This window comes from Ursus maritimus, unplaced genomic scaffold (genome assembly GCF_017311325.1).
Source record: "Ursus maritimus isolate PB19 unplaced genomic scaffold, ASM1731132v1 scaffold_11, whole genome shotgun sequence".
Classification (NCBI taxonomy): Eukaryota; Metazoa; Chordata; class Mammalia; order Carnivora; family Ursidae; genus Ursus; species Ursus maritimus.
The window spans coordinates 3,874,502-3,890,081 of record NW_024423453.1 but is presented as its reverse complement, the minus strand read 5'-3'; the positions used below and the strand labels follow the sequence as shown (position 1 = coordinate 3,890,081).

The 15,580-nt window shown below is 45.6% G+C and overlaps 1 protein-coding gene across 1 annotated transcript in view; it reads right to left on the bottom strand.

Moving 5' to 3' along the window:
- The window catches only part of HADH (hydroxyacyl-CoA dehydrogenase), a 46,176-nt gene that overhangs the window by 22,504 nt on the left and 8,092 nt on the right, over nucleotides 1–15,580 (bottom strand). Inside the window, exon 2 of the mRNA XM_008689407.2 lies at nucleotides 769–897. Coding sequence (XP_008687629.2) covers nucleotides 769–897 — 129 coding nt within the window. The remainder of the gene's footprint in view (nucleotides 1–768; nucleotides 898–15,580) is intronic.

The window sequence follows — 15,580 nt, the reverse complement described above, 5'->3', positions numbered from 1 at the left end:
ATCGTACCCTTAAAAACAGCTAAAATGGCAAATTTTGTTACATATATTTTACTATACAAAATTCCAAAAGGGAAGAGCCACACCACTGTAGATGCCGGGGTGACCAACACAACAGAAGCCCCCCTTGCCCTCTTCTCTGCCCGTATATTGAAGAGATCAATCTTAAGCAACTTTAAGAAGGTGGCAAAGGTAAACAAAAATTCACTTGGGATTTCTGCAGTATTTCTAAATAAACATGAAGGTCCAAGGAGAAAGGGTCAGTAAACCAGAGTTCTGGGCCTACTCAGAGTTCCTCAAGCTCTCGTACCCCCTCTGCGGCTGGGAAGTGAGAACGACACTCTCTGTATCTTACTCTCCAGTGACTACATTATAAATGTGCCTAAGATATTACCTAAGCCATCAAGATTTCCTAGCTAAATGCAATGTTTATTATATCATTCTCTGTAACTTGCAAGTACCAAAATTTTCTTCCTGTTTTGGTCTCTGCCATCCGTATGACAGAATAGGTGTTTGTCAATTCTCCGTGGACAGAATGAGTTCACCACCTGCAGAAACCCTCTCCCCGATCTCCAAACCTACCCGATAATATGGTTATTTACTTCTGTTTTGTACTCAGTCCTCACCAAACGTTCAGCGATTATGTTATTTATATTGGTCTAAAGTTATGGGAAAATGAGCTTTACTCAACAAATCAAAAAAGCAAGCAAAGGCCACCAAATGCATTATGTTCAGAGGACAGGTCTTGAGGTATATAAAACAAAACATTACCTTGGGGTTTTCTGCGAACTTCTTCTTGGCCACTTTCCTAAGGCTTTCCTCAATCCCCTTTTTAGATTTTGCCAGTAGGTCCTCTGTCTGGTCTACCAGCACTACTGTGTGGCCAGTTGCAGCAGCAACCTAGGGCAAAGAAAGAAAGGAAACATAAACGTTAAAAAAAAAAAAATAGTAGAGTTTCGGGTTCCATGTGAACTCTGCCACCATTCTCTTCAAAATACCCAGTAAACATCATAATAATATTAGGCGGCATCAACTAAACACCCCCTTCCTGCCAGGCACTGCTCTAAAGCCTTTACACGGACGGTGCATTCTCAGAAACACCTTAGAAGGTTAAGAAGTATGTGCACCATCACACGACAGGCGGGCGGCGGAGCTGGGCTGCACATCAAGGCTCTGAAGGCCACCCCAGAACTACTTCCCAACCGTCCCACGAGGGAGTCACCAACCACAGGTGGCTATTGAAATAAACTGAAACGGAATACAATGAAAAACGCACTTCCTCAATTGCACTAGCCATGTTCCAAGTGCTCAACAGCCCACCCACCATCGTTTTTCCTTAAAATTGGAGAATCCTGTGCAGCTCGACTGCTTAGCTCACCTCTTCTGTAGTCCTTAGATCAGTAACAAGACCTTCATAATGGTAGCAAAAAGATTCCAAGGGCCAGAACGCCTGGGGGCTCAGTCGGTTAGGTGTCAGACTCTTGGTTTTGGGTCAAGTCATGATCTCACAGTTGTGAGATCGAGCCCCATGTAGGGCTTCACGTGGCGTCTGCTTGAGATTCTCTCTCCCCCTCTGCCCCGCCCCCCACTCATGCATGTGCTCACTCACACGCTCTCTCTCTCAAATAAATTAATTAAAAAAAAAAAGATTCTGAGGGCTATTTAATGACACGGCTCCCGTGAAAGCAGATCTCTGGTGCCCAGCCAATTTAGGAGGGCAATTCCCATCCCACCTTGGCTGAAATTCAGACAGTACATTTCGTGCAGCCGCCCCAAAGTCCACCTGGAGCCAGCTTAGTTTAGCCACGGTGACAAATCAATTCCTTTTTCATCACGATTTGCCAATCTCTTTTACAAGGGCTGTGGAACAGGTAGTGAGGGTCACTGGGTCACATTACAGGTAGGCATTGTACTCAGTTCAAACCACAAGCCAGAAGACATGTGGCCTACCACAAACATAAGTGATACAGGATGCCAGCATGACTGAGATGTCCCTCGGGGGCCGAGAAGGCCCCTGCACAACCACCGCTCTGGAACGTCTGTGGGTCAGCAGTGTGTAGGAGAGGGGACGGTTAGCTGAAGTGAACCTGCCAGTAAGAACAGTTCTAACCCACCATCATGATGCAAGGTTTTTGAAACTGGGCAACTAAAATTCCAAACTGAAAGCCAGAGAGGAAAAGTAACCCAAGAGCAAAACTCAAAGGCAAAGAGGTCCAAATCCCTGAGCCAAGATTCCCAAAGAACACTGATAAAAATTGGTAAGACACGTTTGAAATGGAAGTTAGTTACAAGAGCACCTCGGGCTTGTCCCTGAGCGAGCTTCCGACAGACGCGCAAGTCTGAGCCTGCCGGACCTGTGGGCAGGAGAGGCAAGGCTGCCGGCGCCCCAAGCCTGCCTGGGGACCTGACAAGGAAGCACTGCCAGGACAGGAAGGTCTGATCAGCCCGGCTGGGTAACGGCGGGAACGAGAGCTATCCTGATAAAAGGACAGAGGCAAGCAGTGGACTCGCCCTGCTGGCGGAAACACAGGCTGCAGGCAGGCGGCCGGCCCAAGAACACCACCCAGGCTTTCTCCCTGAGGTGCGAGAGCCCGAGGCTCAGCTTGCCAGCACCTCAAATCACGTGACCTGAGTTGGGCCCTCTCACACGTTCAGAGTGAAAAAAGCAAGAGCACATTTAGACACTGAGCGGAAGAGGCAACCCAGCAGGCCCCTGGCTGGCCCCTGGAAACTCAGCCTCGATGAGAGCCCCCATCCTCCCCTGAGAAGAACGGCTCGCTGAGCCTGAACTGCGGAGGCGCTCTGGTCTCTGCTGCACACCTGCTTTCCTCGGAGGGGGCAGGAATTCGGGTCTGTGCCAGGCAGAGGGTACCCGTGTGACCAGCCCCAAGAAAAGCCCAGGGCCCTGGGTCTCCGACGAGTGTCCCTCGTAGACCCTTCCCATGTGCCATCACAACTTGCTGCCGGAGGAACTGTGTGTGTCCCGTGTGACTGCACATGGAGGGGACTCTGGAAACGGTCCCTGCTCTCCTCCGGACTTTGCCCCTTGCCCCTTTCCCTCTGTTGCTTTTGTTTTGTACCCTTCTGCTGAAATAAACTGTAGCCATGACTATCATTACATACTGGGTCTTGTGACTACATCACCAAGCCTGGAGGAGTGGGGGGACTTGATGGAGGATCCTGACACAGAAACTAAGAAAATAAATCTCAAAGTCCAGATGCAGCTGGAGATGAAATTACTTTGCGGCAGGCACCCCTGGGCAGCACCAGCTGAAGGGCAGCGTGATGACCACTGATGGGGCACCTTGCCTGCAAGGCAGGGGCGAGCAGAGGCGCTAGCTTTAGGGACCTTCCATTTTCATTCTGGCTCCTCTGAGAGTCCCTCTGGAATGACACAAGTATTTTCACTTTGTCCCTCTTAACCCCTGACCTAGATCGTCCTTTGAATAGGCCAGAAAGGACTCCCCAGATTTCTACCTGACTAGGTCCTGATCTGCGTCCCCCTCTTCAGCTCCAGCAGGCATCACCTGGATTTTTCTGCTCCTCAAGGAGCTGGAGAAGAAAATTCAAGTATTTGGCACAAGATAATACCAAAGCTGAAGGGAACAGAGATAAAGAAAGAAAATGAGGGCAGTGTCCTTTTGCTTAGGGACTTTATAATCACACTGAGAATACACAGGGGAGAAAACTAAGTATATAAGGCTCCATACGTGGGAAGTCAAATAAAAAAAACCAAAAACTGCCATTGTGAAGAATCCTGTCAGGCCCTGAACTCAGAAGGCTGGATAAAAGGAGGACATCTAGAACGGGCCAACTTCCCAAGGAATAAAGGATTAACCATAAAGAAGTGAGAGGTGAGGGACAAGTGAGGGAGGATTCACACCTTTCCTCTAGAAACCCACTTTCAAAGGTATTATAGCACTGCTTGATTGTGATAGCCATGGGGCATTTTTGGTTACATAACAGATAAGCCACAATGCTTTCCTTAGACAGCTGACCCCTGAACAACATGGGGTTAGGGGTGCTGACCCCCACCCCCTGCACTGTTGAAAATCCACATACAACTTGTTTTTTTTTTTTTTTTTAATTTGTTATTATGTTATGTTAGTCACCATACAGTACACATCATTAGTTTTGGATGTAGTCCACATACAACTTCTGACTCCCTCAAAACTTAACTATTTATAGCCTACTGTTGACCAAAGGCCTTACCAATAACAATGAATCCATACACGTATATTGTATGCTTCATTATAAACTGTATTCTTAAAATAAAGCAAGCTAAAGAAAATGTTAAGAAAATCATAAGGAAAATATATCTATAATACTGTAAAAAATAGGGGCGCCTGGGTGGCTCAATCAGTTAAGCGTCTAACTCTTGATTTTGGCTCAGGTCATGATCTCAGGGTCATGGCATTGAGCCCCACGTCAGGCTCCAGTCTCAGCATGGAGTCTGCTGGAGATTCTCTCTCTCCCTCTTCCCCTCCCCCGCTTACTCACTCTCTCTCTCTCTCAAAACAAATAAAATCTTTTTTTAAAACATACTGTAAAAAAATCCGTGTATAAGTGGATCCCCGCAGTTCAAACCCATGTTATTCAAAGATCAACTATAACTGCTTTTTTTAAACTCCAAGCAGAACCAAACCTAGAGGGGAAGTGCCCCCAAATATTCAAGTAACCAGAGACATATGCATTACAAAAACACTAAAATTCACCCAGGAAAAACCATGGCCAGAAAAGCATTTTCAGCCTTCATGCTCCAAAGTCCTCCCATAAACTCCCCCAGCCACTCCCTGCCCCCATTGCAAGAAGTCACTGGGCAATCCGGTCCCTGCCTTGCTTCATCCGGGTTTCTGACTGAGCACACTGGAGACAACACGTGTGTAGACACTGGCCAAAAACAGCTGTTAAGACAAGGCTCTCCAGACAATGTTCCAGGAGAGCAAAGCGTGCGTGTCAAATGACCGTATCAAAGTGACTAAGTGTGTCCCACTTAGCTTCCCTGTCCCCCAGAAGATGCAGGAGGTGCAAGGCGGGGCCAAACCTGACAGAGGAAGACGACAGATCTCTCCCAGTGTGTTCTTGACCGTATTCTCGCTCGGCAAAATTTCCCTCAGCTCCACCGTGCCCCACTGGTCTCAAAAAGCTCAATGTCATCTCTCTCCTTCAAGTGACTAGAGCATTTTCTATGCTCCAAAATGCCTCTACCAGTATTTCTGGCCAATGAGAAGGCAACAATTGTATAGGCTAAACAGTTATCGCCAGCAGTCTTGTTTTGTTTTTGTAAATACTTTCTACTTCAGCTTTTCCTTCTTTGATTAATTCATAAAACTTCAGGAAAATATGAAGGAAATCTTATGGTAGAGACACAGGTAGAAAGGACATTCCCACTTAAACCCAAAGCGGGTATGGTTAGGTCCGAATAAAGGAAATACAAGCAAAAAAGAGAAAATTAAACTCTCCTTGTAATATTTTCCATTTTATAAAGAAGCTCTTTAGAGCAGGTCACATTTGCGCAGGAACAAATGAACGTTACAACATAACCTCGGGTGATTTCAAGTTACAGCAACATTTTCATCCTACCCACCCGCAGAGAGCAACCCATCCAATGCTCTAGTCCCTTGCAATCATGTCTTGCAGAAATACCCTAGGGACACCAGGTCAGCAATCCTGAAGGTAACTTCAAGCCCTATTTGTCTTTGCACCCCAAAGTGCCTGGCCCACAGCCAGCACTCAATGTTTACTTGTTAAATAAATGAACAAATAGGGGCTTAATAGAATTTCCACGGGATGAGTCCAGTGTTCTCTGACTGTATTAATCCACTCCTCCTGCTGTGTGTCTCAAGTGTCCAGCACTGAGACCGACTCAGGATGCAAGCGGTCTGTCCCCTGTCGCATGCATTCCATGTCAGGCTCGCATCCCTGCTGCCTGACCCTCATCCCAGATTGGCTCAGTAAGCTGAGGCAGTCTTAAGCATGGCTAGTCAGCCACAGGCCACTTAATAAAGGCCAGCTTGCTTCTTCCTAAATTATGAATGCACTTGTCTTACTTCTATGAGATCCCTGAGAGCTGGGAGAGCTAAATGCGGCACAATTAAGAAAGGCAACATACTGACCATTTACTATGTGCCAGGCACACACTCTGCGCTTTCCAAGACTATCTCTGATCAATCCAACAACCTTGCTGAAGTAGACATCATCCCTGTTTTGCAAAAAAAAGGACTGACGAGGCTGAGTCACTCAGCCCAGTATCACTCAGCTGCCAAGCTGCGAAGCCAGAGTTCAAACTGCAAGGCCGCCTGGCTCCAGAACTTTCCTTGTAATCTAGTTAGAGGAGCACAAGGGAAGCTATCTTACTTGCGGAGACAACCAGCGTTTCAGACACAGTAAATACTATCATTTTACAAAAATTTCATGCTTTGACCTTTTTGTATTCTCTGTCCCCCATGCCTTCCTTAGTAACTATTATGGACTTGGTGACATCTACAAAAATTCCTCTTAAATCACACGTCAGTTCTTCCCCGAACTGGAGTTCCTTTTTTTTTTTTTTTTTAAGATCTCATTTATTTATTTGACAGAGAGAGACAGCCAGCGAGAGAGGGAACACAAGCAGGGGGAGTGGGAGAGGAAGAAGCAGGCTCATAGCGGAAGAGCCTGATGTGGGACTCGATCCCGTAATGCCGGGATCACGCCCTGAGCCGAAGGCAGACGCTTAACCGCTGTGCCACGCAGGCGCCCCCCGAACTGGAGTTCTAATACACGTTCACAGCGCACAGGAAATCGGCAGCACCATTCCACTTTGTAGGTGAGGTATACTGGGGCTGATGGAGGTTCCGTGACTTGTACACTGCCCCGTGGTGAGGGCTGTAACAACACACAGAAGCAGCTTCAGTTCAATGAAATCACAGTCCGTTCACAGCAAATAGGGCTTGATAACCAAGAACATCTTTCCAGACAAATGACATCTGCCATGTGAGCAGGAAAGCCTCAAAAGACACCTGAAACAGCCTGTGGTTCTAGGACAGCCGTTCTCAAGCTGTGGGGCCTGGACCGGCAGCATCAACCTCATCTGGGGACTTGTTAGAAATACGAATTCTCAGGGCGCCTGGGTGGCACAGCGGTTAAGCGTCTGCCTTCGGCTCAGGGCGTGATCCCGGCGTTATGGGATCGAGCCCCACATCAGGCTCCTCCGCTATGAGTCTGCTTCTTCCTCTCCCACTCCCCCTGCTTGTGCTCCCTCTCTCACTGGCTGTCTCTATTTCTGTCGAATAAATAAATAAAATCTTAAAAAAAAAAAAAAAGAAATACGAATTCTCAGACTCCACTCCCAACCCAATAAATCAGAAACTCTGGGTTGGGGCCAGAATGTTAACAAAGCCTTCCTGGTGATTCTGATGCTCTAAGATCTGTGCTCAAATCGGGTTGCAGGTTAGAATCACCTGGGGAACACTTCAACCAACCAACGTCCAAACCGCATCTGGAGATACTCTGATTTATTTAGTCTGAAGGCACTGGCATTTTAAAAACAACCCCAAATGATCTTTTTTTTTTTTAAGATTTATTTACGTGAGAGAGAGAGAGAGAGAGGGAAGGGGAAAAAGGAGAGGGAGAAAAAGCGTCTTAGACTCTCGGCTGAGTGCAGAGCCCAACAAGGAGCTCGATCTCACAACCCTGGTATCATGACCTGAGCCAAAACCAACAGTCGGACGCTTAACTGACTGAGCCACCCAGACGACCTACCCCCCACCCCCGCTTTTTAAGATTTATTTATTTTAAGAGAGAAAGAGAGAAAGAGATACACCCCGAGATGATTCTAATGTGCAGCCCAAATACTAAAGCATCACTCAAAAAGAAAGAACCTGTCTGCCCTGATTACTATCCAACCCACTCCAGCCCTTCTGGGTTGCCAATTATCTCAAACCACTGAGAGGCCAGCGAATCCCTATCCCAAAATCAGTAGGGTTCCTATGTCTTCCTGCTGCCCTGTGTTCATGAGAAAGTTCTGGATGTTATCTAGAAGATACTCTCTGGAAGACTCCTCTGGAAGACCCCTCTCCTCTAAATTCTCCCCAAATTCCTCAATGAAAAGTCAGGCCCCACCAAGCCCCTACTTCTGGCCAGGCCTCTTGAACATCAAGGTCTTGCTACATCTCCCCTAAAGAGAACTTGCTTCTTAATTCCTTTCTTGAAAGTCAGGCCAGGCACACGTGTTTCCCAGTTACATTCCAGTCCCTCCCCTTGATATGGCTGTCTTCTGGCCTTGATCTCTGCCCACATTTGCATCTGTACTGATCTTTGCCTATTTACTGCTGGCTCCTGGCTAACCCCTAACAACCCCTTAAGCTAGCCACTCCCTTTCTTTCTTCTCCACAGGCCACAACGCCAGGAAAAATCCTGAGCTCCCTAGAGAAGAAATCCCTTGAAAAACACAACAAACTGAAACCCGAGTGCACAGAGGTTTGCCATCCCTAGTAACAACCACAGTTTAAAGTACTTCCTACGTGCCAGACATCAGGCCTACCCAATCTCAAGTTTATTTAACCAATTCTCAAGTATTATCGAATGCCAATTTTAATGCGTCGCTTTGCAGTTCTGTAGTTCATTCTCTTGCAGACAATGATGAGATTAAAACCTGCAAAAAAAGAGCTATAATTATTTATTGTTTTTATTATTTTTGACGTCTGGAACAGGAAAATTCATTATGCAGTTACCACTAGTCCCAGGACAGGACCCAGGTAATACAAGTATGTATACCGTGAGCACCATGGTACCCGCTGGGAGGCTCGTCGGCTCTTCAGCATTCAGAGCTCCTACGTTTTTACCAAGTGTCAGGAACTGTTCTAGTCTCCCACTTCTTTTCTTTCTTCAATTTACAGCAAAAGGTTCTTGGAGGAGGTCGTCTCCCCTTGGCACGAATTAACATTATGAATGTAAATGTACAACTGGCATTGATGCCTCAGGTCTCATCAGTGATACAATAAAAACACATCATCCAGAAAATGCTTAAAATTGCAGGATCTTCAATGAGAGGAAAACACATAATTTTTAAAATTTCTTATAGAACTCTCAGAGCCTCAAGATCCTCTTTTCATAAAGACCTTAGTTGGAAAAACAATGACCTCATTTAATCTTTCTGGTAACCAGAAGATCAAATGTTCAGAAGGTGTGTATGTTGAGTTACAAGGCTCAGGGAAAAACAAACAAAAAAAAAAGCCTCACACTTAAACTGAAACACAGTGTTGACACTTGGTTCAACAGCACTCCTCTTTGAGTCCCACATAATCACACACTAGTGTAGGGCACATACTTCAACGGCAAAAGCCTCCCACCTGAGTTTCCCCACTGTAAGCTCATCCCTCCCAACCTTAACAGATGTTTGTTTCATTTTCTTACAGCGCAAGTCAGAAGTCTCCATGTGGTCGCATTCCTCCCTCCAGTAACCACCCAGGTCTCAAAGTGTCAAAATCATAACTCCTAAGACCATCCTACACAGTTCTTCAGCTTCTTCTTTTTGACCTTAAAATCTCTTTCCCATCTAATTTCTCATTTTCTTCACTCTTTCTTGCAAGAATCATACCTAACTGTTGCTGAGGCCCACTTCTCTCCTATGATAGAGATGGTGGCTCACACTTATGGCTTTTGGGTGACTCCTCCCCAGTGAAATCCACAGTCCTTCAAGTGGTTAGGTCTTCATTCACAGCTTTCTGTTACGCTCTGGTTTGAAGGCTAAGAGCAGAACAAGATCGTTGTGCTGTTCTTGGAAGCCAAATAATTGTACTGGGCTTCACAATCTGGACAGTGGGGAAGCCTTTGAGAACAGTCTGGGTAAAAAATGCAGGGATTGGGGCGCCTGGGTGGCGCAGTCGTTAAGCATCTGCCTTCGGCTCAGGGCGTGATCCTGGATCGAGCCCCATATCAGGCTCCTCCGCTGGGAGACTGCTTCTTCCTCTCCCACTCCCCCTGCTTGTGGTCCCTCTCTCGCTGGCTTTCTGTCAAATAAATAAATAAAATCTTAAAAAAAAAAAACAAAACGCAGGGATTATTAGAAAATGCTTCCAACAAATGATCAAAAGTCACAGACAAAAAGCTTGGCTTCTTAGAAGCGAGCATTCTTGATCCCCTCTCCCACCCGTGCTCCCCTATGAATGGAGGGGAACTACCATTTAGAGTATCAAGGTGGCCACATCTCTACATTCATTCCTTCAACCACTGCCTACCACTAACTCAACACCTATGTCCTTCGTGCCTCTTCCAGGGTCTGGGATGAGGTAGTGAACAAAACAAATCCCCCGCTCTCAGAGAGCTTTCACCCCTCATCGATTACCCAATTACATCTTCCGAATAGCCTTTGGGGGAGGCGTTGTAACAATAAGCTATCTGAAGGTCTGGAGATGACTCGGATTTGAAGGTAGGGCTGTCTGCCTCTGGAGCTCATGTGCTGGCTATTCTTGACCCAAAAGGCATGGCTGGGTCTAAGGGGAACAGCCAAGACCATTCTGAGCTGGGCAAGAACTAGCCCACCTGGAGCTCAATTACCAGCTGTGAGATGGGAAACATTCCATGACCTCTGTGGGCCATGTGGAGCAGCAGGGTTGTTGAAAGGATTAAACGAGTTAATACATGTTAAACACCCAAAATGGTGCCTGGCATGTCACAGAGCTTACTATTTTTATTCTAGGCAGCTCCCTTCCTCCTTGTTTGAGGGTGTGAGGCCGAATACCGGATCCGGGTACAGCCTCCTAAGGTAAGTCATTTTATTTTGCTTTTGTTCTTACACCTTCTGATCCCAAAACTTGTTCCCTTTCTGGTTTTCATTTTCAGGTTTTCCTTTCTTTGCTCTTCCATTTTTACAGACTGGGATCTATCTTCATTTGAAAAGAAAGTAAGGGGCACCTGGGAGGCTCAGTCGGTTAAGCATCCGACTCTTGGTTTCGGCTCAGGTCATGGTCTCAGGGTTGTGGGACTGAGTCCAGCATCAGGCTCCACGCTCACAGAGAGTCTGCTGAAGATTTTCTGTCTCTCTTCCCCTCCCTACCACTTGTGAGTGTGCGCTCTCTCTCTCTCTCTAAAATAAATCTTTTTAAAAAGTAAGGAAAAGGTGAGGAGGGGGCACCAACAAACTTCCTTAACTGCCTAAAGCTGGCCTTCGCTTCACCACTAAAGTCCTTCGATTACTGTGTGGCAGAGTGGTGTGCGGAACCCAAGTTCTAGAAGTGGACTTCCTAAGTATAAAGCCTGGCTTAGCCACTTACTGCATGACTTCGGGCACGTTATGCAGCCTTGCTGCCTATGGTTTTCTGATGTGTTACAAGGGATAACACAGTTCCCATCTCCCTGGACTGCTGTGAAGACTAAAGAAGCGAATGCCTTTCAAGTGCTTACCATTGCCAGGCACATAGGCTGTGCAATGGTGCTTGTTAGCTGCCACTCTGTTCACCGCGCTTGGTGCTTCCACTCTCTCCCCGGCCGCGCAGTTCCTACACCACCACTGCTGCAGGAAATTACCCATAACTTAGCTGTGGTCTTCCACCTGCTAGAGCCATGCCTGTTCTAGGACTACATCTTCCACTTTTCCCCAGCCGGGCACACTGCCAACTAGAGCTTACTTTTTTGAAACTCTCTCTTCAATTTCTTATCTCTATTTCTTATCTCTGCTCTTAGCCAAGCTGACTTTTTTTTTAAGATTATTTATGTATTTATTTGTCAGAGACAGAGAGCGCATACGTGCACAAGCAAGGGGAGCAGCAGGCAGAGGGAGAAGCAGACTCCTCCCCGAGCAATAAGCCCGACTCGGGACTTGATCCCAGGACCCTGGGGTCATGACCCGAGCCAAAGGCAGACACTTAACCAACTGAGCCACCCCGGCATCCCCATATTGACTTCTCTGAGTCTTCTCAACCTCTAAACAAAGGTATCCTTCAACATTCTGCTTTTAATATTCTTTTCTTCTGTCTCTGTATCTTTTTCTTCTGGATTCTCAATCATTCTCATAATTCCAACTGTGCCTCAAACTAACATATTCCGTCCTCAGGCATCATCTTGATGTCCTCAGTCATCAACTCGACCCTAAAACCAGTTCTCTCTGACCTTCATCATGGTACCACTATTCCGACGGTCACAATTTGCTACACAACACTTTTTTCTTAATCTTAACCCTTCATTTCTGTGCAAAAAAATCCTACCCATTATCTGAGACCCACTTTAAATGCTACCCTCTCCATGAAGCCTTTTTCAAAATGAATGTGCTCTTTTCTCTGTTTTGAAACCTCAGAGCTAGATTTTTACTGGTCTTATTCTGCTACTTTATATCAAAGTAAACTGGGTCATTTGGCTCTTTGTCTAGCAATCTCTACTCCCGGACTTAAATTCCTTATGGCATAAACTGATTTGATCTTTATATCTTCTAGTACTTAGCACATGCCTTGCACATGGCGTCTGTCCCCTACGTTAACTGCTAAATACCAAATGCTTCGGAGCACAGTAACCTGAGCCCGTGCTCTTCTCCAGCCACACCCCGCTTCTTCCTCCTCCATACTACTTCCCGGCTTCACACCCCAGCCCAGGTGGCTCCCTCCACCAGGAAGCCCCTTCTCCCTCACTGTTGCTTGGGGGACTCCAATCATCTTTTAGAATTCAACACAGAGGCTACTTCTCCTTTAATGAAATCTCTCCCAACCTTTCACAGAGGTGGTCATTTCTTGGCACCTCTACTCATTTTACAGATACAAAAAATCTTTCATAAGGAATCCAAATACTGAAAGAAAAAAAATAGGGCTGGTGTGAGCCACTAGCTATCATTGGCTGCCCCATTGTGTAACGGCAGTGCCATCACCAGCATATGAACACAACAGATGAATCAAAAACAAATTGGTCATAGGCTATTTTATGTTGTAAAAATCTCACAAATTTCAGAACAGTCACTAACCAATCAGTATGTAGAAGAAAGTCAAGGTGTGAAAGATAAAAGATAAATTAGACATGGGAAAGTTGACCAACACCAACTTTTAAAGATGAACTCACGATAACACCTAGAGACCTTTTCAAAAGAGCTGTTGCATCATCCACTTCGGAGTCTGAATTTGCTGTTACCACAAATACCAACACGGGGTGGTTCCGGCACACTCTTAGTTGCCGTCCAAGCAGAATTTCCAGTAGGGGCACCTGGGAGGCTCAGCTGGTTAAGCACCTGACTCTCGATTTCAGCTCAGGCTGTGATCTCAAGGTCTTGAGCAGGCCCCAGGTCAGGCTCCATGCTCAGAGTGATGTCTACTTGAGATTCTCTCTCTCCTCCCTCTGCCCCTCCACCTGCTTGCTCTCTAAATAAAGTCTTTGAAAAACCTTTCCGGTAAATATAAATTGCATATACATACAGCTAGTACGATATATACATATGCCTTTTTTTTTTTTTAAGAGCAAGAGAATGTGCAAGCTGAGGGCTGGAAGAAACAGAGGGACAGACTCTGAAGCAGGCTCCACGCCCAGCATGGAGCGCAACTCAGGGCTGGATTTCACGACCCTGAGATCACTACCGGAGCTGAAATCAAGAGTTAGACGCTTAACTGACTGAGCCACCCAGGCGCCCCTATACATATGCTTTTTTACATACACTTTTTAAATGTCTCTTTTTCCTTACCACAGAAGACAGAGCATATAGATCAGATCAGATCTTACGTATTTAGAAGTCTTACCTTAAGGTATTTTTTTTTTTTAAGATTCATTTATTTCAGAGAGAGAACTTGCGCACAAGCAAGCATGAGCGGGGTGAGGGGCAGAGGGAGAAGCAGACTCCCAGCTGAGCAGGGATCCCCTCCATGTGCAGCCTGACCCCAAGACCCCGAGATCATGACCTGAGCCAAAACCAAGAGTCAGACGCTTAACCAACTGAGCCACTCAGATGCCCCTGACCTTAAGGTATTTAAACCACCAAAATTTTCATCTGTAGGTTGCATCCCAGATATCTGCCTTTATTAGTTAGTTGTTTATGCTTATATTTCCTTCTCTGGACAATGAACTCCTCAAGGGCAGCAACCACACACTACCTTCTACCCATCCCAATACCCAGCATACACAAGACACTTACTATTTGTGAAAAGAACACATGAATAATAGATTTCTAAAAAGCCTTAGTTTGTAAAATATTTTTGAACAGAGTTCTCAAGAAGTCATGACTATACAGAATGGCTAAAATTAACAACACAGGAAACAAGATGTTGGCAAGGATGCAGAGAAAGGGGAACCCTCCTACACCATTGGTGGGAATGCAAACTGGTGCAGCCACTCTGAAGAACTGTATGGAGGTTCCTTAAAGTTAAAAATAGAGCTACTCTATGATCCAGCAGTTACACTACCAGGTATTTACCCAAAGGACACAAAAATACAGACTCGAAAGAATATATGCACACCAATGTTTACAGCAGCATATCAACGATAGCCAAATTATGGAAAGAGCCCAAACATCCACTGACTGATGAATGGATAAAGAAGATGTTGTGTGTGTGTGTGTGAATACATATATACATATACATACACACATACACATACATACATACATACAATGGAATATTACTCAGCCATAAAAAAAGAATGAAATCTTCCCATTTGCAATGGTGTGGATGGAGCCAGAGGGTATTATGCTAAGCAAAATAAGTCAGAGAAAGACGAATACCATATGATTTCACTCATATGTGGAATTTAAGAAACAAAACACATGAACATAGGGGGGGAAAGAGAGGCAAACCAGGCAACAGACTCTTAATCATAGAGAACAAACGGACGGTTGCTGGAGGGAAGGTGGTGGGAGATGGGCTAGATGGGTGACGGGGATTAAGGAGGGCGCTGGTTGTGATGAGCACCGGGTGTTGTATGTAAGTGATGAATCATTAAAGTCTACGCCTGAAAGTAATATTACACTGTATGTTAACTGGAATTCAATAAAAACTTGAAAAAGAAAAAAAAAGATGTCATGACTACAACTAGAAACTATAGCAAGTTTTACGTAACATTCAAGTTAGTTTAGAATTATGAAAAATCACATTACTTTGAAAAGTACAGTAACAACAACAACAAAAAGAGCTAATAAGCAGAATCCTTTAGTCAATTACCAAAGGGGGAAAAATGCTACAGAAGTCTCTGCTATGAGGGCAAGCAGATTAACTGCTTTCCGGCCCTGGTGGTTAAGACGCAGGCAGAAGGGGAGCTGAAGGACAGCTGCTCTGCGATATGAGCACCCTGTGATTTCAAAAATGAACTTACGCTTAATTTCCTCCAGCACATGACTAGGTCTTGTACCCTTTTATCAAAGGGGCTGTGGGCAAGGCTAGAGGCGTGCAAGCCCTGTATTTGTGACCATCTGTGAGGAGCACATGTGTGAGCCAGGTCAAGGATGGCCACAGACACGCAACAAGCTCACTCCCTCCAACACACTGGAGAGCTAAGGCACCTTAGCTTCTCAACTATCGCAAGGTCAGAGGTCAGCAAAAGCATTTATTGTTCATGTTTATCAGCTACAGATAACCAAGATCTCTGATTTTTAGAGCAGAAAGATGCCCTAAAGATCATTCAGTGCAATGGCTTTCAAACTTTT